Genomic DNA, 26,762 nt, shown 5'->3' on the forward strand with positions numbered 1-26,762 from the left:
CACTAGCAAAGCCTGATCAGCAATGCATTCCCTCCAGCTCCCAAAGTAAACTGCCCCTTTCAGCTCAACGCACTGAGCGCACGATGCCTAAACGCTCCTCCTCCTTCTCCCTTCCCAGCGTGGCTGAATTACTGACAAAGATAACTGAATCCTTAGTGTTGAACCACTGGAGAAAAATGTTAACCAATAGTGTATTAGTAAGAAAGCCCTTTAGTTTTTAGAGAGAGGGCCTAATGCTTTACATGATTCTTAGTGTGTCTCGATAAGCACTGTCCTAGAGAGAAAGAAAAGTAATGTAAAATGGTACTTACTCTGAAATGTTCTTTCAAGATAACAGAGACACCCATGGCCAGATCCCAAGTTACAGCCATTCCTTTGCCCAGCAAGAGAATGTAATAGCGCCCGGACTTCAGGACTTCAATGTTGGTTTCATTTCTAAGAGGCTGCTTGATATCCACCTAAACAAGAAAACCACAGTGTGCTAGGAACAGCAAGCTCTGAAACCAGGTAGTTTCCCTCTGTGCTGCACGTACCCACTAATGAAGGGCACTTTTGAGAAGTACTGCAGTGTGGTTAGTTGATTGTTGAGTGACAGCCCATTGCTGCTGCTGCAGCGCATCCTACAGGCATGTACTTATCGGTAGCACACAGTGCTGAACACAAAGTCAGGCATCCCAAACAGAAACCTTCCTATGGATAAATTATTCCTGTAACAAAACAACTTGGAATGGTACAGGAAACAGGGATGGAAACACGTTTGTTTCCTTCTGATTGCTGGTCATCAGTATTTGAGTGAAGTAATTTTCCCTGAGCACCAAAAGAATCACCTTTAAATAGAAAAGGATGACAAGGTAAATTCAGCTAAGTCACCTGAGTGGCCAGTTAAACAACTGACAGAGATCAGTGTCAGTTTCCTTTTTTAGAAACTGAACCAGTCATCAAATCCTGATTCCTTCAATAGCAGCAACAAGAATTAACGTGGTCAAATTAGCATCAACAAAGTTCATTGAACTTTTTCCATATTAATGCTGGACTCAAGAGACAGGTTTTTGACTCAAAGTAGTGGAAGACTTGCTCCCACAGCCATGTGAAAGGGAAGCCCCAGGTCTTTGAATTTTTTTAACCAATTAACTTTTCCATTGCTAACACTTCCCCGTGCCCTCTCCTGCCAGTCTTCTGTGGTTGGCACATTTTCTGCCCATGTTTCACAGCCTCCAGCTATTAATCAGATGAAAGACTCATTTTAAATGTTTCCTTTCCAAAGGGAACCCTAACAACATCATTAGCCATTGCTTGGAGAAAATCTGGAATAGCTATTTGTTTAAGTGCTGCTAAGATGCTAATTCAAAACGATGAAATAGGGGAAAGGGAGCAAGTCCTCCAACAGGGTACAAACACATGTTAATGTAAGAGACAAGTAGTACACTAATTCAATGAACAAAGGGAGTGCTCTCCATCCTCTCCCCAGCTTGAGTAAGCATTGCTCCCCCATAGCTCCAGTTCCTTGGCAAGTGTATTGAGAGACCCCCATTCTCTTTCAATTCTCTTCAACAATGGATTACAAGGAAGGAGCACCCATCCCCAGAGGCGGCCTGATCCTGCAGCCATTAAAGATCTCCTAAGTGCGGGCTTCAACTTCCTCCAGGGAAGCATCATAAGAAACAAACTAGTTCCATGACACCACACTTTAGAGGGAGGAAGGGGTTAGAAGAAGACGACCCAAAAAGCAATGACACTGAAATCCTTAAAGTCACCAAAGGCTCCTTAAGCCTCCAATAAAATGGTCTCAGAAGACTTTAAGGAGAATAGGAGGCAAGGATGCCAGAAAAGTTAATAATTATAGTTGAATGGAAATGTACAATAAATCCTTCAAAGGTAGAAATTAATTGTAACTGAAGCCAATTAAAAAGAACAAATCTAAGGCAGGCCCTCCTTTGCCTCCACCGGGCCCCATAGAAACCTGAATGGAGATCAAGGTGAAAAGGTAATTGACAGCAATTCTCTGTGCCAGAGTGCCATTCGAGGAGATCGCTTCAGTACCTCCAATTCTAAACCATTCTGCATGCTTCTCCTTGAGTGAAATTTTTATTAACTCAGATTACCCTTTTGGAATCACATTTTCTGGTCTTTTTTCTGCCTCCTTAAACAGGTAAGCTCATGAAGTTTGAGCTGCACGGTGCTTGCCTTATAAAGAGTGAAAATGTGAGATGGCCTGAGTTTTAAATCGTCTCTCTATATTGCTTTGCTTCCTGACCCTCTTCCTGGGTGGCTGAGCCAATACAGACAAACCTGCAGGTGCAGGGGGCCCTAGCTATGGTCTCTACTTGAAACAATTGTAACAGAGAGGTAGCTGTGTTAGTCTGTACTCCACCCATGCAGTGTTAGCCGGTTCTGCACAAGTTCTGAAGACAATAGGCTGCTTGTGCTCACCAAGGGCTCTGCAGTGGTGATAACTGGAAGCCTTTGAGAAACTGGGATTTTTCCCTCTTTACAACTTTCTTTGAAGGAAGAGTTTCTGGCCCACTCAGTGGCACAGGAATCTTCCATCTACTACTTCCTGCCTGGCACACATAACTCACGGCCCACGTCTGACGGGTCCAAACTTCTCAGCAGTCATGACATACCAACATAAGGCAGTTAGGTGTTAAGGGTAGGCTAATATTGCACGTTAAATCTGGAGCATTGAAGACAGTCTAATGGCTTTGCAGAGCACCTCAGCTTGCTGGAACTGGCTGTCCTTTAAAGGAGTACTGGCCAACTGGTGGCTTTCTAATCAGATCCCTAACTAAAAATTCCTTAGCAGTATTGCCAGAGGAAAAATACAGTCTTTTGTTACTGGGATAGGGTGGACTGCAGGGAACTGAAAGAAACTCACTATTAGCACAGTCTGCTGAGAACCTCCTGTTAGGTCCCATGTACCTGCGCTTCTCACGGGCTTGAAAATGAGGTGAGAGCTCTCAGCACTACCTCACAATCAGCGTTCAACATAATTAAGACCTCAAGGTAATAAACTCCACCACAGAAGCCATATGTAGTGCAAAACACCAGCTGTATTGAACCTACAGACTTATGATGAGTAATCCCTACTTACACTCAAAGAGATGGCACCCTATATAGTTTAGGGATTTACAGATATACAGCTGCTACTACTTTTCTTACATTGAATTCTCATAACATTGTGCAAGATTAGACTAAATCTCAGAGAGCAGGGATAGTGCCAACATTTAGATGACTAGATCCTAGAAGGGGCAATCCATTTGTGAAGAAGGGCAGATGTGCCCTGAAAAAAAAATCCTTTCATTTGAAGTCTGCCTTGTGTTTGTTCTACTTCTATTTTCTCTTTACGAATGCACTACAATTTGCACTTGACTCCTCCAATTTTTTTTCTCCAGTTTAGGAAAAGGATATCCCCTATCTCCCCCTCTGTTCAACATTGTGGATTTTTTTTTCCTCCTGCTCACATTTGAGTATTTTCTCTTCCATATAATCACAAAATCAGTCTTGTCTTTCAAAATTTAGACAAGGAACAGAGCTGGTCAAAGTAAAATTGGAAGATTAACCTGAATCACGGCTGTATGATATTTATGGAGGGTCCTTGCCCAAATCATGAAGTAGTAAGCTTTTACTGTGCTTTAGTATTTGAAGATCTATTCCAGCAGACCAAAAACCACTGAGAAGTGGCAGGTAGCAGTTATTTCAGAAGAGGAATATAAATGAACTAATGCAGCCTTTTAACACCTTCTGGGACACTGACCCCCAGGTACCTTGCACAGTTCTTGAGCCACTTAAAATTAGACTTCACTTATTTACTTGACTTAAACCCTTGTATACCTAGCAGAGGATAAGTCATCTACAATCTTCTCCACTTCTGTCTGACAACAAAACTTTTAGCTGACTCCAGGAATACCCCAATTGTTGTCCTTCAATGTTAAAACTAGAAGCTGGCTTCAAAACAACATTTTCAAACACCTGATGCAGTATGGATGCATTTTAGTGTCAAAGAAATGTGGCTCTTCTACTTCTCAAATCTTTAATCTCCACAGCAAGCTACAGGAATAATTCTGATAAGGGATCCTCCTAAAAATCTTAGTTATGGCTTAATTTTGCTCACTCTCCCCTTTGATGGTTACTATTCCCAGAAAATCCTTCCCAGGGCTGACTCTGAAACCAGGTCTACTCTATGTGGAAAAGTTGATTTCAGATACACAATTTCAGCTACGACACTTGCATAGTTGATGTACTGTAGATCAATTTTTCTGGCCATCCCTCCAGCGGGAGATTGACAGGAGAATTCTCCCTATGCCCTCCCTTAGGCTACATCTACTTACTGGAAATGTTGATGGCTGCTATGCAGTTTTAGGTATGACAATTGAGTACTTAAAATCAATTTTGCAGCCGTCAACATTGGTTTCTGTCTTCACTGCAGAGTTTTGATAGAAGTGCTCCTCCTGTTGACATTTCTTAATCCTTGCAGCTTGCAAGGAGTTTCGGGTTTGACATTGATCCTAGAACATGCAGTTTTGTCCATGCACGAAATGATGCCCTGGAAGATCATCCCTAAGCATTTGATCTTTCACAACCTAGCCTCACTGTCATGACAGTGAGGAGTACCAGGCCCTCCAGTTTTCTATTTTTTTTTAAGCTAAGCTAATTACAATATGTAATTGTCAACCTCGGAATGAAACATTTCTGTGACTAACTGAATTTGAGAGAATTTTGGCATTTTCAAAAATTTTGGTGATTTATATTTTTCTTCCAGGTTCACGACAGAAAAAATGTTTTGCTATGTCAAAATTTTTTATGGAACAGGGAAAATGTCTTGCCCAACTAAGGCTGAGTGTTTAATCAGCATTGTGTGGGTTACCTGCAATGGAGATGGACTACTTATGGGGAAAGATCTTCAAAAGCAGCCAACACCCTCCTTTTGTTCACAGTGATTGCTGCTGCATGCCTAAGTGTCTAAATAAAAGCGAGGCTTTTCTGAAACTCTGGTACTCATTGACATTGCTCTGCTCTTCTGCAAATTCTATCTGGTGTGGCTGACCTCAGTGCCACAAATAGCTCATTACTTTTTCCTTCAGTTGCAGTTAGTAATGGTTTTGGGAACTGAAACATCCTGCCTTCATGGGCCATCCTTGTGTCTAAATGGACCATACCCAGGTCTGAAAAAGAAAGGTGCTGGTTTATGCACTCAGTGCTTTGATGTAGGCCACTCCCAATAACCTGGAATATAGCAGTTTGCAGGTTTCAACCAGGTGAAAAGCTGGTTCAGTTTTGTGCTTTAAACCCCAAACAAGGCAAATTGTGTAGTTTCATGTTTTCTGTGAACATTTCTGCAAAGCTCTGTGCTGGATTCCAGGACAGCATACACTAATTCAGAAATTTGGGTAATTGAAACTCTATAACTCACTGGAGATCTGTAATGTATGAACACAGAGACATTCCTGGCTGTTACTACGCCCAAGGCAAATAGCTGAACCCTGCCCTCTGGAAAGGTTATTTCCTGTCACAGAGTGGGCTGGAAGGTGGGAACGGTTCCTGGTCATTTTTTGACAGTGTGTAGGGAAGGGGGAGGAAGAGGCATTGAGTCATCTGGATTTTCCATCTGAAATTTGTTTTAGCATGGGGAAGGAAGTGGACATTTGCATCAGCTCCTGCTATATGCCTGGCCCCTCACATGACAAAATGAAGCCAGTTTTGCTAAGCAGGGGACAGACATTTCTTGCAACAGCTATGCTTGGAATAGACGTATACTATAAAGTATGTAGAAAGACCAGGGACTACAATTTGGTACTCCCCCTCATGCAAAATAAAATAAAAAGAGCAAACAACATACAAATTGTACTTTCACTCTCACTGTTCTGTACCATTCACAGTGTACCTGTAACACCAACAGACCAAGGCCATCAGCAGGAGAAAATGGATCTACAACCTGAGGGGCTAAAGCCCTGTGTCCTACCACAGGAGCTAAAGGCCAGCTGACTCTCAGCCAAGGCTGTAGAGCAGAGACTGCACTCTCCCTAGTACATGGGCTCAGTGCCTCTGAGGTTACAACAGCTTTCTGTGCAATGGAATGTAGTTTTTCCTGATGAAGAACCTTTGGTGCATGCACAGAGTGCGTAAAGCAGTTTCGAAAAAGAGACTCAAAAGCAGCAGCAGGGCTCCATTTAACACCCTGGCAAAGGACTGAAGAGCAGCAACAAAATGCCTTTAATGAGATGGCCCATGACAGCTATTTACAGAATCACACCAAAAATGTTCTTTATAGGTGCTGCCACCTGCAAGTCTGGACTTGAAGAGATCCATTACAGCAGGGGTGGAGAACCCCCAGCTCATGGTTGGGATCTCGACCCTGTGTCTTGGGGCCCCCCTCCATTGCATCTGTCACGCAGCAGGGTGGAGGGTGCTGAGCCCCGAGCTTCACAAGCTAGATCAGATAAGCTATGGTCTGGATCCAGACCACACTGGGAACCAAGGGGAGGAAGCAGCACCAGGATCCTCTGCTGGTTACTGCTATTCTCCCAGCTGGGGAAGCAGCAGCAGCAGCAGCCTGGACAGCCTGCCCTGAGGCTTCCTACCACTGTTCTGAGTGGCTGGGTTTCAGCCAATCAGATCAATGGAGGGTGGTGCCTGGAAGCAGGTGGGAGGGGACACGGAGCCATGTGCATCTGGGGGAGCTGCAAAGGTAAGTGCCACTCCCATCACCCAGCTCCTGTGCCCCAGACAGTCCCTGCCCCCCACCATCTAGACCTCCACTCCCACCCCTTTCCTGCACCCTCCCGCCCAGATCCTCCACCCCACTCCAACCCAGACCACCCACACTCAGCTCACTCCTGCACCCTCGTGTCCAGACCCTCACCTCTCTTGTACACCCCCTTCCACCCAGATCCCCCACCTGAACCCACTGGTGCCCAGACTCTCCCCTCAATCCACAGCCTGCTCATGTACCCTTCTTCTTACCCAGACCCCATATGCCTGGCCCCCATACTGTCAAGGACCACACCAGTGAGGGCTTTTTCTCACTTCTGTACCCCGCCTCCATCTGATCTGTCTATAGGTCAGTGGTCCTGACCCAAAAAAAAAAAAAAAGTTTCCACCCCTGCATTACAGCCATGCAAAGAACCGTGTTTAGATTAATGTAGGATTTATATTTCCCCACACTGTCACTGGCATGTTCCAGGGGTCTTCAACTAATAAGCACAGGAGACAGTCCATCCCCTATTTTACATATCCATCCTAAAATATGGGCAGGCCCTTTGTAAAGGGCCAAGGAAGAGAAGCAGAGTAGAACATACATTTTCATTGAACAGCTCTATCTCCCCATTGTCAAACAGAATGGTGATCCTCTTCGTGCACTTTTCTCCAGTGAAGCCACATCCCTCATTTGAAATGAGAATCCGGAAGGTTCCAGCGTCATCCGCACAGTAATCCTATTAAAGATAACCATATGCATTAACAGGGACATTTACAAAATATCTAAAAACACTGGGGGAAAACAGTCTTAGAGGGGTAGCCATGTTAGGCTGTTACATCACAAAAAGAGGCAGTCCCATAGTACCTTAAACACTAACAAATTTCTTTATTAGGTAATGAGCTTTCATGTGTAAGACCCACTTCATTGGATTCTTCAACTTACCCATGAGAGCTCATTTCCCAATAAATAAATGTGTTAGTCTGTAAGGTGCTACAGGACTGCTTGTTTTTTACTGGGGAAGAATGCAGGTCTGAAAATCTGAACACTTCCATGCATTGTGGGGCTGCTCAGAAATTTGTAAGCATGCCAGTTTCTCCACATTGCCCATACACTTTGCCCTCTCACTGATATTTGCACAGAGGAGGCAAAGGCGCACAGTGTCATTGTGCTATGTTTACACAGATCTTTCTTAAAGAACCATTAAGCATAAGGGTTTCTGCTGCATTTTAAGTGTGATACCTCAGCGATATACAATGGATGCTGTGTTGATCAGTTTCAAATACACAGGTAAGAGCAAGATGTTACAATTCACTTAAGGAAATAAAATGAAGCCAAATCTGCATTATGGTAGAGCTATTAACTTCTGCTAATACAAGCAACATGGTCTAGTTTGTTTCAGACATAATACTTGGACACTGATGGCTGTGGTCCTATTTTTTGGTTCTGCCACAGGTTTGCTCTGTGATCTTGGGATAGACCTTCCTTGTCTTCACTTCTCCATGTGTACAATCAGCACACCACCACCAACCTATTTCACAGGGAGATGCCTGGCTTAGTTCACTAATATTTGTAAACACCTTAAGTTCATCTAGGAACGGTACTATGGCAATAGAAGGCATTTATTAAGAATGATTCTATTTAATATTGGGCCAGATTTTCATGCGTGGATCATATTTATACCCAGTTATTTTCAGGTGTGGCTGAACTCTTCAGGTCACTTAAATACATAAGTCTCTGATCTGTGGAAGCAATCAGAAATTTAGACATGTACATCTACACACACATGCAAAAATAAGTTGTTTCAGATCAGCCCAACATAAGCTAGAGCCTGGAAAGTGTGAACAAATTCTGCTTAAATTCTAGAGATATTGAGATTGAGTCTAGTGAATGCCTGAGATCCCACAAGGTCTGAAGACAAGAACTGGCCCTGACAGAGTACCAGTCTTATGGAGACCCTGCAATTCACTTTGTGGAACACCAGCAAAAGACAGTAAGGTATGAAGGAAGGGATGTTTGCAGAGAGAAGCAGCCTAGAAATGGGTATTGATTAATCATGGGAAGGCTTGAAGATGTCAGTGATCCTATTTTTATCCTCCAAGACGTCCCACCCATCTAGAATAGAGGCAATCTGAATACAGGTCTTGAAAATTTCCAGGATTTTATTATTAGTCCATCACTTAATCCTCTTCTTCTCTGTTAGATATCCGACATAGAAAGGAATGTTTTACAGTAACTCCTTTAAATGTTAAATTTTATAAACAAAGAAAATCAAACAAAGTTACAAAGGGCTTTTTTAACCTGGCATGTCATTCTAATAATAAAATGGTCTTATTTCTTACCTGAACCAACACATATTGACAGTCACCTGGGAACATATATTCCAGTCCATCGTATGTCAAGTAATGAGCTGTACCAATAACTGAGCAGGTAGCATCACATATATTATCTGTACAGTCCCACTTTCGATCACGACACACACTGCAAGAAAGAACAGAAGAGTGGGAGTTATTTATTTATACAGTGCCAGGTACTATTTGAAAAGCAAAGTTCATGCCTCAAAGAGCATAAAACCTGAAGAGACAATACAAAGACAACTAAAACAGGAGAAGGCACAACAAGCAGAGTGACAAAGCATTTATTGTGAATTATACACTTGTCATCAGTCCACAGTACCTCTGCATAATTGGCCAGTACTGGCTAAGATTTTCACAAGTAACCAATGATTTTGGGTGTCCAACTTCTGGAAGTGTCTTGAAGGGTCTGATTTTTCATAGCGGTGCGTTCAGGACTTTCTGAACATCAGGACCTTTCAAAGTGTTTTGTGTTGGCATCAAAAATCATTTCATCACTTGTGAAAATTTGAACAAAAAGATTTCACAGATTCATAGATTTCAATACCCAGGGACTATTAGTTCAGCTAATCTGACCTCCAGTGTCTCACAGTCTGTGGAATTTCACCTCATTACCCCTGTGCTGAGCCTAATGACTTGTTTGGCTAACGCATATCTTCCAGAAGAGCATCCAGTCTTCTGGTTTCTTCACCTAACTCTCCCTTTATACAGCAGGTTGTACCGCCTAAAACTGGCACTCTCTGCTCTGGCAACAGCTATGGTACAGCAGACCCTGGATCCTCCTGGACCAGAAAGCCTGGGAGCCTAACAGCAGAAGCTGGTGCCAGGGTCAACAGCTTCGACAGCCTGACTGAGGCCGGTGCAGGGTCAGGGCTGGAATCTCCTGGTAGATCCACAGGGAGAAGCACAGGGCCAGAGCTGGAGCCCACCACAGCAGTGTGGTCAGAATAGAAGTCCAGCTGCCCCTCGCAGCAGCTGGATGAGCAACCCAGTGGGAAAAGGCAAGGCAGGGTGCTTGCTGGGGTTTGCGGGCCTGTGGCAGGGTACCTCCCAGGTCCAGCAAATTCTCTTGTCGGGGACTGGTCAGGTCACAGCCATGCCAGACCAGGTAGGTGTAACCTGTAATTCTGGTAATTTTCTGAACCATGAATGGCAACAAATTAATTATATGAATGAATAATTTAGGGACATAGCCAGGTTTCATTAGTGCAATTGGCAGACACAAGGGGAAAAATACTTGCTTTGGTTTTAAGTGGGGAAGAAGGATACTTCAGTTTTGCTTTATTATGTCTGCTCTTTAAGTCTTGTATCAAAGGAAGGCGCTAAGACCTGTGCATCAGAAAAGGCTCATGTTCTGGTCATCTTTGACTAGGACTTACCTTCCATTTTTATCTGAGTTTGAGCCAGAGCAAGGAAGCAAACACTAAGGTTCCTGCAGAATTACATCCTCAACAAAGCACGTTGATATTATATATGTAATACAGAAACCATAGAGATGTAATTTCAATAAATTTAGGATGACCCATCCCCCACATCCAAAACTGATATAAAGAGATCAGATTTATGATACATATAAACTGCTATGGCAGGAATCACCAGATGATATTGTTTTAGAGTATATTTTTCCCCCCAAATTATTTTTCTTAATGCTCGAGCAAGTTTTCAGTTTGGGGTAGACATGCTGCATTGGTGGTGGTAATTTCAGGGCTATTCAAGGCTCTGGTATAAAGGCAGTAGTAGTCCTTAGGAAGGGAACTGGAATGGCAATGGAGTTTGTTCATTGCTTTGGTCTCTGATTAATCAATTCTCAAGACAGAATTGCTCTCTGGGAGGTGGGCATACTGTTGTCCATCTCTGTTACAGGACAAGTGTAAATTTAACAGGTTACACTGACAATATAACTTCTAGATAATGCTGCCTCTAACATGTGCAACAAGCCCAAAGAAGGCATATTCTCAATTAGCGCAATAAAGAGAATCACAGGCAATCTAGAAGCCAGATTAACTTTCATTTTAACAAGTTGGAGCAAAGGAGGCATCAGTCAAGTGGGAAATAATCACAAGTGAACTAGAGCTACTTGTTTTCATAAAAACTGCTATTTAGACTTACACCATAAATGACTGTGAACTCCTACCATTCCCTATTGTATATTCTCTATTATCTTTATTAATCTCACTTTATAGATAATTTACATTATGAAATAAGAGTTTGGTATGACAAAATACAATGCACGAGAACATAAAACCTGCTCTTATACATTTCCTTTTTAGAATCTCAGTTGTCAGCCTCTACAAGACCAAAATGTGGAAGAAAAGCTGTTAGGATGTTTAATTACATCTTGAGCAATCCACTTATGCAATTTTTGCTGACTGTTTTAACTTCTAGCTCAACTAAAGACATGTTTTCTTTAATGTGAGGTTCACACTGCTTCTTCCATTCCTACACTCCAGTCCCTTCGCATTCTGACAATTTCTCTGTTCCCATCACTTCACTTGTAGACTTGAAAAAGTCTGAATATTTTGTTTTTCAGACTTCACTACTTTCTTACTTTCACTACATACTTTCTCATTATTTCCTAAGTTTTTTCCCCTCTTTAATTAGTTTCGCTTTTATTATAGCTTATTTCCTTTCCATTTCATTCCTGCATAACTTCTCAGTTTTCTAACAATGTTTTTCTAACAATTTCCTAGATTGCTTCAGAGACTCATTAGTTATTTTTCCTCTTGTTTAACCGCTGTGTTCTTCCTTTAACTTTTCCTCTTACATCACAACCTCAGGTTTTTAATTTCTCACCTGGGGCTGGCAGTCTCCCTCCCAGCTCCACCAGGCATTTTAATCCTGCCTGTTTGGGCTGCTTGCAGCATGTTTATAGGGAGAGATGCTGCATCCTGCCCTCCCCAACTCAAAAAAACCCATCCCAGGTGTAACAGAACGCTGAACTGTATGAACAGTCAGAGAAAGGGCCGTGTTAGCCTGCATCTTCCCAAAACAAAAAAGCAGTCTTGTAGCACCTTAAAGACTAACAATATCATTTATTAGATGAGCTTTCATGGGCAGATCCACTTCTTCAGATCTGAAGAATCCTAATAATCGATAAGTGAGATGAAGACAATTTAAAAGAAAGAAAAAAAATTAAACAAAAACTGATGAATCAGCTAGGTGGAACAGAAGGAAGGGGGGAGAAAAACAGTTTCTGTATGTGTCTATTAAGTGGTCTGCCTGTGGTCACTGAGATTATCAAAGGCAGGAGAATTTTCCTGGCAACAAACCCCTCTGCCAACTCTGTCCACATATTTACTCTGGAGACACCATCACTGGATCTAATCACATCAGTTATATGATCAGGGGTTCATACTACTGCACTTCCACTAATGTGAAATATGTCATGTTCCAGCATTGCTCCTCTGCCATGTACATTGGACAAACCAGATAATCACTTTGCCAAAGAATGCATGGACACAAATCAGACATTAGAAATCTGAACATACATGAACCTGTAAGTGAGCATTTCAGTTCAGCAGGTCATTGTAGCCAAGACTCAGTCACGTGCATTCTAAAACTAAGAGACTTTAACACCAGATTACAAAGGGAGACATCTGAATTGGAATATATTCTCACATTTGATACTGATCACCTGAGACTTAAAAGATATCAATTACCTTATACATTACAAGGAGAACAGTTTTTCTTCCCCCTTTCTGCCCAATCTAGATGATTCATAAGTTTTTTTTCCAATTTTTTCCTATCTTTCTTCTAAATTTTCTTCATCTCAGTTATCAGGATTCTCCAGATATGAAGTGAGTCTGTCCCGCAAAAGCTCATCAGCTAATAAATAATATTGTTAGCCTTAAGGTTCTACAAGACTGCTTTTTTTGTTTTGTGAGCAGTGAAGTCTCAACCACTACACGGTGCAGTGTGTTAAATACCTTTTTAAAACTAACCTCAGCCACACCTGGCAAAACATTAAAGGCTCCTGAGGTGCATACAGTTGATGTGCATAAGCAACCTGTGTGACCAGAAGGTAGCTGGTACAGAAGTATGTGACACATGGCTGCCCATATCAACTGTCCTGGAAACCCTGGAGTTCTGCAGACTGCCCTGTCCTACCTCCCTTCCAAAGAAACTGCTTTGTGCTCACCTTGTTTCAAAACCAACCAACCTGCTAAACGTATTGGGTGCGTCTACACTAGCCAGCTACTTCGAAGTGGCCGGCACAATGTCGAAATAGTATGTGTCGCGTCTACATACGCCGTGTGCTATTTCAATGTTGAAATCGACATTAGGCGGTGAGATGTCAAAATCACTATTCCCATCCGAAGATGGGAATAGCGCCCTACTTTGACGTTCAACGCCGAAGTAGGGCATGTGTAGATGATCTGTGTCCTGCTACTTTGAAATAGGGGGGTCCTCCATGGCGGCCATCAGCTCAGGGGTTGAGAGACGCTCTGTCCAGCCCCTGCCGGGCTCTATGGTCACTGCGTGCAGCAGTCCATAGTCCAGGGCTTCTGGCTGCTGCCACTGCAGCTGGGGGTCTAAGCTGCATGCACAGGGTCTGCAACCAGTTGTCGGCTCTGTGGATCTCGTACTGTACAGATCTAGTGTGTCTGGGAGGGGCCCTTTAAGGGAGCGGCTTGGGGTTTTGCTGGCCCCTTATTTCAACGGGGAGTGCTTGTGTGTGTGGATGCTCCACATTTCCTTTCGGGGCTGCTCCTTTCGATGTTCCCCATTGCTACTTCGATGTGGAATGTCAACAGCACCAGCCCTGGAGGACGTGTAGACGATACACGTCGAAGTAGCCTATTTCGATGTCCTTACTTCGAAATAGGCTATTTCAACATAGTGTGCTAGTGTAGACGTAGCCATTCTGAGCAGCCAACTTCCCCTGGTCCCATTGCTCTTTTGGCCCAAAACAGGTGGCACATTACCCATGCAGTAATTTTGTACGAGTGTGATGACAGAAAGTGACATTTAAACACTTAACCAGCCAAAAGAAATCTTACAGTCGCCTAATTTATCTAGGAATGATGACTTGGGTAAGGCTTATATAGCCAAGGAGGAGGAAAGTTTTACATTTTCTCAAAGTCTGTAATGCCAGTATCTGCTCCCTCTCTATGGGCCCAATCTATAGCCCTCCGGAGTTAATAAGAATTTCCATCTGTTTCATTGGGTTTTGGAGCAGGCCCTAAAATATTCCCTCTCTTGAGCTGCGTCTACACGTGCACGCTACTTCGAAGTAGCGGCACCAACTTCGAAATAGCGCCCGTCGCGTCTACACGCGTCGGGTGCTATTTCGAAGTTAACTTCGACGTTAGGCGGTGAGACGTCGAAGTCGCTAACCTCATGAGGAGATAGGAATAGCGCCCTACTTCGACGTTCAACGTCGAAGTAGGGACTGTGTAGACGATCCGCGTCCCGCAACGTCGAAATTGCTGGGTCCTCCATGGCGGCCATCAGCTGGGGGGTTGAGAGATGCTCTCTCTCCAGCCACTGCGGGGCTCTATGGTCACCGTGGGCAGCAGCCCTTAGCCCAGGGCTTCTGGCTGCTGCTGCGGCAGCTGGGGATCTATGCTGCAGGCACAGGGTCTGCAACCAGTTGTCAGCTCTGTGGATCTTGTGTTGTTTAGTGCAACTGTGTCTGGGAGGGGCCCTTTAAGGGAGCGGCTGGCTGTTGAGTCCGCCCTGTGACCCTGTCTGCAGCTGTGCCTGGCATCCCTATTTCGATGTGTGCTACTTTGATGTGTAGACGTTCCCTCGCTGTGCCTATTTTGATGTTGGGCTGAGCAACGTCGAAGTTGAACATCGACGTTGCTGGCCCTGGAGGACGTGTAGACGTTATTCATCGAAATAGACTATTTCGATGTTGGCTGCACGTGTAGACGTAGCCTTGGAGAGATTCAAAGCACCACTGGTTTCTTTGGTGTTTCTGCCTGACCTAGACAGTTGCAACCTTCTAGTCAGCAACTGAAAACATAACCTTTCAAAACAAAAAGCAGTCAAGCAGCACTTTAAAGACTAGCAAAATAATTTATTAGGTGAGCTTTCGTGGGAGAAGTGGGTCTGTCCCACAAAAACTCACCTAATAAATTATTTTGCTAGTCTTTAAAGTGCTACTTGACTGCTTTTTGTTTTGATAGTGTATAGACTAGCATGGCTCCTTCTTTGTTACTATTCAACATAGCCTTTCAGTTTGTGACCCATCTCAACTAGCCAACGCAGTTTAGATTTCAAATACTGTATATCAAATAGCCTCACTGATCAGATTGAGATCAATCCAGACTTTAATAAAACAAAACAAAACCCTGACAAATCATTTGTCTGGTCAATTCTACCAATAGGTATGTTTGCAAAAATCATGATAATCTGCTCCTGGATATTCTGAGAGCAAGAGAGCAAATTGGAATGCTCTGTGTAAATTATTTGATGCACATTTTTCACTCAAACCTAGTGATATCCAGCAAAGCAAAAAGGAGATGAGGTGATTCCTCCAGGCATAAATACACCTACTCAGGATGAGAATCCTGGCCTGATATTTGATTTGTCTAACTCCCTGTGAGCTACATTTGATCCTTGCTCTCCTTGTTGTGTCTGAACTCCATAAGAGGAGATCTACAAGGGGTTGAGAGGAGGTCTTACTTCTGCCCAGCTGCCTTAGACCCAGACACAGCCCGATTAAGTTACTGCATAATTCCAACAGTGCCACACTGGAGAGGAGTGACTGACGAAATAGCAAATCTATCACCACTGTATCCTATGCAGCATTCCCCAAACTGTGGTGTGTGCACCCCACGTGAGCTTTCTGAGATGGATTGATGGCTCATAACTATTTTTAAAGGAGGTGGTACATAAACAAATCACTTTTGGGATCTTCTACAGGATCCTTTAAGAAAATGAATAACTACTGGGGCAAAATCCTATGCTGTACTTTCTATGCTTTGCACCCTCCCTCTCCCACACTCTACTAAAAGCAGGACAGAGCCCCCAGTATAATACTCCCAGAGACCTAAGTTACAACAGCTTCCCAAAGCTGCCCTATGGATCATAAACAACAAGCAGTCATGTAGCACCTTAGAGGCTAACAAATTTATTAATAATATGTGGAGAGACATCTCATAAAAGTGGATTGGACCTTGGGATGTCATTCAGTCCAGTCCCCTTGGCAGGGCCAAGCACCATCCCTGATCTGAAGAAGTGGGTCTTTGCCCATGAAAACTTATGTTCATACATTTCTGTTAGTCTATAAGGTGCCACAGGACCCCTCCTTGCTTTTGCAGATCCAGACTAACATGGCTACCCCTCTGATACATCCCTGATGGATGGTTTTTGGTTAATTAATTTACTCCTGACCCCTAAATTACCTCCTTAAGGATTGAACTAACAATCCTCAGTTTAGCACGTCAGTGCTCAACCACAGTGCTACCCCTCCCCTCTTTAAGTCATGAGCTTTTTATGGGTACCTAGCACATTTTTTAGTAGCCATCTGCCTCAGGTGGATATGGGACATTTGGGGCCACTTTACACCACTTGGACCCTTTTACTTATCATAAAGAGCCCCGAATGGGAGTAAGACTCTCACTCACTGCCTTAAAGAGAGCTCATTGTTATGGATAGGTTATCCTTTCACTTACAGGCTTCATTGAGGTTGCTTTTCTGAACTTCCTTGTTACAAGAAGATGGCTGGATGGTGTACTGGAATATTTCATAATGCTGTTAGTGTTTGATTGTGGATATCCTGCTCTACACAGCAGATTCTTTTCCACTTTTGTTATCCTCCCAAGACCACCATATGTTAAATATGAAGCGTAATGTGACTGGCCCTTCTCTTATTTGTGATGGTGTCCCTTTTTCCTCATAGGAAGCCAAAATAGTAGTAGATTTAATATCTAGCTGCTGCCAGAGGACGTGCGTTTACTCTGTTTACTCTAGTGACCAAGTTTGCAGACCAAGAAACCAGGCCTGTAATTCAGTCTGCCAATGTTTTTTTGTTCAGATTGTATTTCTTAAATATAATACCATCCCTGTCCAAAAAAGTCTCCCTGTTCTTAAATGAATTTCATTTTTAATGGTATTTTATCTGACCCAGCAATTAGAGACGTTACCTCATAGTCTGACCAAACAATGCTCTAAGGGATGCCATTGAGCAAGATAGCCCCAGGTTAATGCTGATGTGATGGTCAACCTAAAATAGAAGATAGATGGAGCTTCAGACTCTCTGGCCCACCACAGGCCTTACATACCAAGAGGCCAGATAACTTCTTTCAAGCTGTGGAGTAGGATCAGCAACACCTCTTCACTGTGCAGTGTGGCTGATCACATAAAGGAGAAATGTGGTCAAGTTAGGGCAGTGCCTCCTTACTATGGTAATAACTGAAGAGCCCTGCTAATTTCATAAAAACAGAGATCATAAAAAGGGAAGCAGGAAGTGTTCTTAAACGAACTTTTCTCCTACTTACTCATTCCTCCTCAGTCTTCTCATCACTGCGAGTTGTACACAGCCTTGAAGCCTCCTTACGGGCCTCTATAATGCCAACATTCCTAAGTCTCTTAGCTTGACAGGTTTACACAAGTGGAATTTCATTGTGCACGCGAGAGGAGAATAAAGCGCTCAGGGTAATTTGGGGAAGGTATATTTTTAGCTTCAATCATACCACTAGACTAGCTATATTTAATGTTATCAGTTTAATAAGGGTTTCTAGATAACATTTATCCCCCTTGGCTGGCTATAGTAATTAGTAATACTTAGTTCTTATATAGCTCTTGTCATCAGTAGATCTCAAAGCACTTTAGAAAGGAGATTAGTATCATTATCTCCATTTTATGTGAGGAAAGTGAGGTACCAAGAAAAGAAGTGATGTGCCCAGTGTCATCCAGCAGCACCTTACTAATTCATATTTGTCCTGATATAAAGCTCATGGAAGTCAATGGGAGCACTTCCACTGACATCAAGGGACTTTGGATCATGGCCACATTTAAATATTTTGAACGATGCAGATTAACAAGAATGGAAATAAACAACATGAAAAAGCAGGGCTGTGCTGCCCTCTCCTTTATCCATTTATTTAATCAGTGATCAATATTTTTTTGTGTTCAACTAGTGCCTAGAGACCTTGCTGGATATTAAAGTCCCATTGTGCAAAGCACTCCACACATAGTAAGAGGCAGACTCTGCCTCAACGAGTTTACAGTCTCCATAAGTATGGCAGATAAAGGGTATTGGACAGAGTTTTAACCCTATTTTGCATCTGGGGAAAGTAAGGCACAAGAGACTGAATGACTTGCCAAGGTCACACAGGTAAGTCTGTGGCAGAGCTAAGAACTGATCCTAGATCCTTCTTATCCCAATTTAATACCTTTACAGGAGTCTAATTGTGGCTTCAACTGAATAACATGGCATAGTACAGCACATTTGGTGAAAACAAGGAAGTCTCAGTAATATGAAGTCTCAATAGAGTATCTGCTATTAAATCTTTGATTAGAGATAGAGAAAGGCCAACAGTTTATTTATTTACAGATTATGATGACATTTGTGACTTGGCAAAACTCAGATAAGCATGGTTCTGCTGTTTCATTCTTCCAAATTTCTCCCCAGGCTCAAGCACCATACTGAATTCCCAGCACACAGCATGACAAAATGTCTGCCACTGACTTAGGGTTAGAGCCAGTCTATTGTTCATGAACTAGGATCTCCCATTTGTTAAGCCAAATATAAATGCCAAATCTGACACCTCTGGTTCATATATTGTGTTTGCAGGTGTCCACATCTGGCTATGAACCCTGAGAATGAGAACTCCTCCAATAACAGTATAAAAAGTGAAAGTCTGCATTTTGGAAGTCAAACCGTGTATCTATTCTTGGATAGTCTCAGAATGATAGTAACTTCTCACATCAATTCCTAAATGATGATTAACTTGATGTCTGCTGAGGGCTGTCATGCAACTTTACAAGCCCGGTATGTTGTTCAGACTCTATTTTTCATAAAATTAGATCTTGCTTTCCAATTTTAGCTAAAAGATAACAATTGAAATGGGATGTAAACTGGAAATAGTTCACACTAACAGAGAAACTGTCTATTTCAAGCATTTCCCACCTGCCTTTACTTTAGAAGAAAAACACTTGTATCTGGGTGCACATGTGAAGACAATTTTTAACACTACATTTTTTTAAATAACACATTAGAAGCAAAAAAGGGCAATTGCAATCATGGACCAATGCAGCCTGTTCCAGAAATTACTGCAAAATTCAAAAAAGTAACTGAAAATAAATGAAAGGACTATGGAAATCATCATGTACTGTATTCTAGCAAAACTCAAGGAATAGAATTTTGTCCATAGATAAGCAAACAGTCCTGTAGCATGTTAAAGACTGGCAATGTTATTTATTAGGTGGGCCCACAAAAACTCATTACCTAATACATAAAATTAACAGTCTTTAAGGTGCTACAGGACTGCTTGCTTTGTTTTGCAAAGATACAGACTAACATGGCTACCCCACTTGCTTCAATAAAGTTGTCAACATTGTTGACCCCCTAAATCATCACGGATTGCTACAAACAGCAGCATAAAAGCAGGTTGTACAATTAAAAAAAAAATCAGAAACTTTTCTTCCCCCCAATCCCAAGCATAATGTTCCATATATATGGAGATACACATCTCATAGAACTGGAAGGGACCTTGGGAAGTCATTGAGTCCAGTCTCCTGCCAGGGCCAAGCACCATCCTTCCCCCCACCCCCTCTGATTGAGCTCACAGTCCTGGGTTTAGCAAGCCCATGGCCAAGGCCACTGAGCTATCCTTCCCCCTGATCCCAGAACACTCTGTATTGGAATTACTATGGGAAAGTCTATATTTTCATATAAACACCACAAATAGAGGTTACTGGAGACAGGGTTCAATCTAACCTTTGTATCCATTAGGAATGTAAGACCATGTCGCAATTATAGAAAGAACAGTGTTTGAACACTGCTGTTTAAGGGCCCCTACAAGAAAAATATTTGGTGGACAGCTGATGTCATGCCACATATTTGAGAAGTTATACTATTAGAAAAGGAGAAGTGTACATCCGTCCATCCGCCTGTCCTATCCTGGGCAGGTCACTGGGGCTGCCCATGGAGCTCCAGGCTCTGATTGGGTCCCTGGACACAGGGATGCCAGGAGTCCCCAGGCCCTGGCTGGGTCTCCAGGGCTGGAGCTGTGGGCAGAGCACTTCACCGGTAGCCAACAAAAAAGGGGCAGGCCTTGCTAGTGAATCATAAAAGCTGCTACAGTGTTGGTCAGTGAGAGCCTTAGGTTAAATTTACAAAAAAGCCTATGGGACTTGAGCCCAACTCCTATTTTGAAAAGCGATTTGTGTACTTAATAGCCACCTCTCATTGAAAATAGATAGGGCATTTAGGCTTCTTGGGCATTTTGTTGCTTTGGAAAGTGTTATGACTTAGTCAGAATTGGCCTTATCTACACTAGCACCAATCTTTGAAATGGCCATTTGCATGGCTGTTTCAAAGATTTGTGCTAGTGTAAACGTAACCATTGGTCTGGCTTCCATTGCAGTAATACAGAACTGTTTGTCAGTTGTGTTAGGAAACACAATCATTACAGAGTAAAGGGCCTGTAAATTAAATCACAGCTTTCTGACTTTATTATCCAGGATCCTAGAAGTCCATTTGCCACAGAAAACCACAGAATTTGTGTTGTTATAAAGAATCTTTAGGGCTTTTTTTTTTTTTATGTTTGACCATAAAATTAATTAAATTAATTAATGAAACAGTAACTATTAACTAAATTTTCCTGGTAGTGCCAGTGTTTCTTATTCAATACAAACAGCCTCCCTCTCATATGGTTGATTTTTGAATGCACTTTAAATTAACATAACTAAACATGCTCCAGTGCTTCTGGCATATAGATGTTACTGAACAGCCTATAAGGGTTCATATTTTAACGCATCTCCAATTTCACTTCAGTTTCCAGATTTGGGTAATTAAAGTTATGAAAAGATGCCAAAAATGTTAAAAATTGGCCTTAAAGACTGTGTCACTGAGTTTAGAAAGCACAAATTTCACACTGAAGGTAAAGTAGTTCTGTACTGCCTGCAACAAGCCTACACATTACAGTTGAAGGAAGACAGTTGCACAATTCATGGAAAGCATTAAACAGTAACAATGAAAATAAAAAGCAAGAGGCTGAAAAAGCACAGCCATTAGCAACTGTAAAGAAATTGTGAACTATGCCTGGATTATTCTACTATTTTATTAAAATGATCAGTGACACCAGTAGGTTTCAAATAAGCTTCAAAAATTTAAATAGATCTATAAATCACTGGGTTGTACTTATACCTATATATTAAGTGTCTAGGGAAACTGAAGTTCCTCAGTTCATTTTAATCATGCAAAAAAAAGACACAGATTTTTATGCTATTTTATAAGAAAATTTAGTTTTGCTCTTTAAATCACAGAATACTAGGATTTTGTTTATTATAAAATTGCAGCTGCTTATTAAACAGAGGTCCAGAACAGGAAAAGAAAAGTAATACTGTAGGTAAATTAAACAGCACTTAGAGATTGGCGAGGATTCTAATGGAAGTTTACATATAGATGTGTGGCAAAGTAACTACATTGCCTTTTCACTCTCACTGCTTGTTATTCCAGTGCAAATCAGTTTGTGGACAGGATTATTTTGGAATTAAAATGTCATTTTTCAATTCATCTTCTACCAACTGAAAATTATAATAATACCCTTGTTTTTCAAAATAAGGGATGTCCTCACACCAGTCAGCATATGTAACTCAAATCTGCTATCTTTTTTATATATGTTTCACTTCAGACAAAGCCTACAGCAAGAACAGCAGAGGGTATGGTAGGTCAAGGTCGTATAGACAGAGATTGAAACGCATTAGTAGACCTGCCGGAGAACATTCACATCCAGTCAACACCCATCCTGCCTAAGTGGCAGACTACAGGCAAAGACTAGAGCCTTAACAACACTGAGCGTGCTACTGACACTTACCACCTAAGAACAGGCTGGCAGTGGTTGTATGGTGAGGAGAAATAGAGGTGGTGACTGTGCTTTGGATAATGGGAGGAGCAAGCTACCACGGCTGTGGCAAATATAGCACTTCTGCTGCTGCAGCTGTAACTCTCCCCACCTCAAGCAAGCCATGCGAATTGCACTTAAATCTCTTGCACCAGTACGTAGGCTTCTGCCACTGGAGCTAACAGAACAACTCCAATAGTTAGGGGCAGCAATGGAGCTTAATCCTACATGGACTACACACTTCAGAGTACCATGACACATCTAGTCCAGGAATGGTGAGACTGACCTTCCTCATGTTAGATGAATGCAGGAGGAAATAGTCTATTGTACAAAACATGTTATCCATCTACTGTACATGACATAAAACACATCTTATGTATATGACAAACAATTATTATCTATATGTTGTGGCAAGAGCCCTTCTTACCCAGGCCACTGCTTGGTTCAGTCTCTCACCCCTTTCCTCCAGCAGCAGAGGCTTGCAACAGATCTCTGTGGTAGGGCGCCTAGCCATCCCCCCTGGGTCTCCCTCCTCTGCTGCTCCTGACCTGGCTCTCAATTTTGCCCTCCTGCTCTGTGCCTTCTGAGCCTCTCCAAATTCCCCTTCCACTCTTCCCCCAGCTTTCCAAGTGTGAAAGTTTTTAAAGGCCTTCCTCAAGCCAGCCATGGAGTCAGCTGGCCCCAATCTGGCCGAGCCAGCTCTCTCCCACCTGCTACCGATTGCCTTGCTGCCTGCTGCTTCTATTTAGCAGGTGTTTCCCTACTCTTTGAGCTGCCTTTCTCCCACCCTGAAGGAGCCCTTTGGCCTGACCCTGCCACAATATGGAATACGTCTTACAGAGGAAGCTTGAGGAGACACACTGCAAGGAGCTGGAATATCAAAATAATGAGTGAAGATCTATCTGTGGCATGTGGCAAGTGAGGCCAGAACAGACAAGGGGAAACATCATTTTAGGAGTCATCATTTTTGCAGACTTGAAATATAATGCAAACGGCTCACCAAGTGTTACAGTCTTTGTTCACTGTGTCTCCTGGAGCATATTCCCTTCCACTGTGGAAACATGGACACCTCTGAGGAACAATGCATTTATTTTGATGTCTTACCTAAAATTAAAAAAAATATATATCAGCTGTTTGATCCTCTTAATATCAGGTATCAGAGAGGTAGCTGAGTTAGTCTGTATTCTCAAAACCAACAAGAAGTCCTGTGGCACCTTATAGACGAACAGATATTTAGATCTGATGAAGCAGGTCTTTGCCCACGAAAGCTTATGCTCCAAAATAACTGTTAGTCTATAAGGTGCCACAGGACTTCTTGTTGGGTTTTAATATAAATAATGAACTTTACCAGCACACAAAAGGCAAAAAAGGAGAAAACACAGGTGCAATTGCACAAGAGCCAAAGCTACCCTGGACAGAGACAGAGACACGTGAAATTGAACCGCACCTCTACTCTGGAGAAGGTGGAAAGGATTGGGTATCTGCTGAAGTTGCTGAGAGAAACAAGGGCAGTAAAACCCAACAGGTCACCAATGAATTTACTAATGAGAACATGGGATGGAGTGAAGGAGGATAAAGGAAAGAAAGAATTTGGCTATTATGGTGAGGAGAGTGAAAGCCTGCAGAGAGCTGTTCACATACATTAGGTATGCTAAGCATGACCAGCTAGAATGATTGTTCTGTGAAGAAGTCAGATATAGCTTTAAGCCTGATTAGCATGAAAAGATACACACTGAAAAAGAAACCCTAGAAGAAAGGGTCTGAGACCACAAGCGAAGAGCATGGCCCAGGCTATTGTAGCACTGATGAAGACAATTGATTCTGATGGTGTCTTGCAGAAGGTGGGAGTAATTGCCTCAGGCTAACAGATTTTATGATTGGGGAATATGTTGTCATATTCAGCTTACTTTTTTTTTCTGTCTTAATGTCATCTCATTATTCGTATTTATATCCACTCCATTTTTTTACAATGCTGTTTCTCCCTCTTAAAATACACGCCAGACTTGTTCTTTTAAGCTATTTCTTGAGGAACCAGTCCTTCCAGACCCTTCAGCTACCTGTTACTTTTCTCTAGATTTTCTTAAATTTATCACAGTTTTTCCTCAACAGAGATGCACACAACTAAGCAACAGGTAAATGCAAGTATGAGTTTGGTTTTGCTAAAATCTGGTTTGCCTTGTTTTGGTTTGTGGCTTACTGGAACACAGAATATTTCTCCTCACCGAGGCCCAACATCCCCAAACTCACCTGCTCATTTTTAACTGTTAAAGTGAAATCATCACTTTTTCATTCTTCATGCTTCTGAATTGGAACTAAGAGCTATCTAGTCTGACTATCTGGGTGAATCAGCAGAATATCTTCACAATTCCACACCAGGGTGTAGACCCTGGCATCTTTTCAGACGTCAGCACTGATCCCCTCTATTCAGTACTAAAAACAGGTGCTGAAACTGTGGTCCACAAACCATTAAAAGTCCACAGACAGCTGGCTGGTCACATGGAGTATGTCTATACAATAGCTAAGAAGGTGCTCCCCAGCATGGGTTGGATAGATGTCCCCTACCAATGTCGCTGGAGGAACACAGATGGCTACTCAGGCTAACCGCTTGAATATGCTCCTGAGAAAAATGACTAGAAGACAAAATATTTTCCTGACTATAAGTGAGGCTAAAACATTTTCCCTTTCAGTTTGCAATGGATGGGAATAGCCATATTAGTAACACACTTAATATAGTAGTGTCCTTACCAGTGGAACAAAAATCATGAATGATATATCCGCAAGTCCTGTAATAAAATCAGCCCAGCAGAGGGAAAAAAAAGCTGAGATATGGACAATAGAGGGTAACTTATCCCATATAACTGCACTAGACACGGACCTGGTCATGAGAAAATATCTGTATCAAAATGCAGTTCACGATATGAAAAGGTTTCAGAATCCAGTGGTGAAAAACAGCATAATTTTTAAAAACAGTGGATTCAACTCATGCAGTTCAGTCAATGCTCCCTACAACTTTGCCAAGACTTGATATGGTAAAACACTTCTTGAAAGCTCTTCTCAAGACTACTCTCAAACAGTTTCCAAAATCACATTACCTTTGTAATTAGGTGGGCACCTGAATCAGGAATTATTCAGGTTTTTCTTCTTTTGTCAGAGAAGATAACTGGTGATTCCAGAAACAGCTACTCACTCAGCAACATATGTCACTCATATGCAAGAGTTAACAGTCTGAACCTGAAACACTTCTTGGCATTTGTATATTGTATAACTAATCATCCAAGATCCAGACTATTAATACAAAGCATTTTATGCTACAAAGGGCCTTTCATCCGAATGTAGTCCAAAGTTCTTTCTGGTCTTTCAAGGCCATGATCAGGCTCACCCACAGGAAGAAGCAAAAAGGACAACTGCCTATGGACCCAGCGAAACAAAAGGGCCCGGAGGTCCCAGCTGCTACTACTGTGATGGCTGCAGCGGATGGAGCATTGGGCCCCTTAATTTGCTGCTGGAGCATTGTGTGTCACACTGCAGGCAGCACGGAGGGCTGGAGTGACACAAAGGGATGGCTCATTCCAGCTCACCTCTTCTGCTCAAGCGGGTCTCTCTCCACCTTGCTCAGAAGCCTGGTGAGATTGTTGGCCCCCCTGGATGCAATGATGCTATGTAAGTCCAAGCCCATGAATTGTTGGGTGGGGGCAGAGAAGCATTTTCCCAGCAGGAAGTCCTAGAGCCTTTGCTTCAGACTCAGTCTCCGTACTCCCAGCAGTACAGAGGGTGAACGGGCCAGAAGAGACCCTAGCATTTCCTCTCCCCCCTGCTTTCAGATGAGCTGCTGGTGATGCACAGCAGAACTGTGTCAGTCTATGGCCCCACTCTTACCGCTCCACTTCCCCACTTCTCTGAGGAACTTAGCTCAAATGTCAGCCCTAGGCTTGAGTAGGACAGAGCTACCCTCCTGGGGCACAAAAAATGGGATGGGCCAAAGGGGGGAAGATTGGTCCAGCTTCTCCTTGCCCCCTCAGCTCTTTGCACACTCATACAGAGCTAGTTACAATCCACCCCTAACAGCATAGGCCTCACAGGCAAGAGTCATTTTGCCTGGCACTGACATGCAGCCCTTACTGGAGAGAAAAGCAACACCTATTAATCGATTGGGTGGACTATTAAAAGCAGCAGTGAAGAATTCATTATGCAGTCAGAACTGTAGGCAGAGATGACATCCAGAACTATTATTTTGCCCCCAAAAATCACATGATCAGAAGTGCCCTTTTTATGTCCCATCCTGATGCTGGCAGCCCAGATGCCCCAACACCATTCTGAATCATAGGTCTGTTATGACCATGTTCCCACTAATTTCTTCCATCTAATGGTGGAATAAATGTTATGTGCACCAGGCCACGTGCAAACGTGCAGCACCAACAGAAACACATGCTGCCGGCCAGGAGTGCCTGTGGGCACCCTGCTAATCAACTGGGCAGTTCCTGAATCTCTCCTGGGCAGCCATCCAAGCACTCTGCGTACAGGGAACGCTGTTTATGACTGAAAGAAAAATACTGCATACTGCCTTGTCAACACCTCTGGCTGTAAATAGTGGGATTCCCCTGTGGAAGTCCTGCATCCAGTAGTTTTCTTCTCCTGTTTAGCACAGGAAATTTAGCAGCCTCTCAACTTAAAGTAGTGTGGGCACAGCTGCATGGG

At 42.7% G+C, this 26,762-nt stretch overlaps 1 protein-coding gene across 2 annotated transcripts in view; it reads right to left on the reverse strand.

The window, feature by feature from the left end:
• Window positions 1-26,762, reverse strand: part of VWF (von Willebrand factor) — a 233,766-nt gene that overhangs the window by 115,803 nt on the left and 91,201 nt on the right. For both annotated transcript variants that reach the window (XM_075003060.1, XM_075003070.1), the window contains 4 exons: window positions 23,068-23,171; window positions 9,034-9,172; window positions 7,296-7,430; window positions 312-458 (listed from right to left, as the gene is read on the reverse strand). In XM_075003060.1, the coding sequence (XP_074859161.1) occupies window positions 312-458; window positions 7,296-7,430; window positions 9,034-9,172; window positions 23,068-23,171 (525 nt within the window). The remainder of the gene's footprint in view (window positions 1-311; window positions 459-7,295; window positions 7,431-9,033; window positions 9,173-23,067; window positions 23,172-26,762) is intronic.

The sequence above is a fragment of the Carettochelys insculpta genome, chromosome 1, assembly GCF_033958435.1.
Source record: "Carettochelys insculpta isolate YL-2023 chromosome 1, ASM3395843v1, whole genome shotgun sequence".
Taxonomy (NCBI): Eukaryota; Metazoa; Chordata; order Testudines; family Carettochelyidae; genus Carettochelys; species Carettochelys insculpta.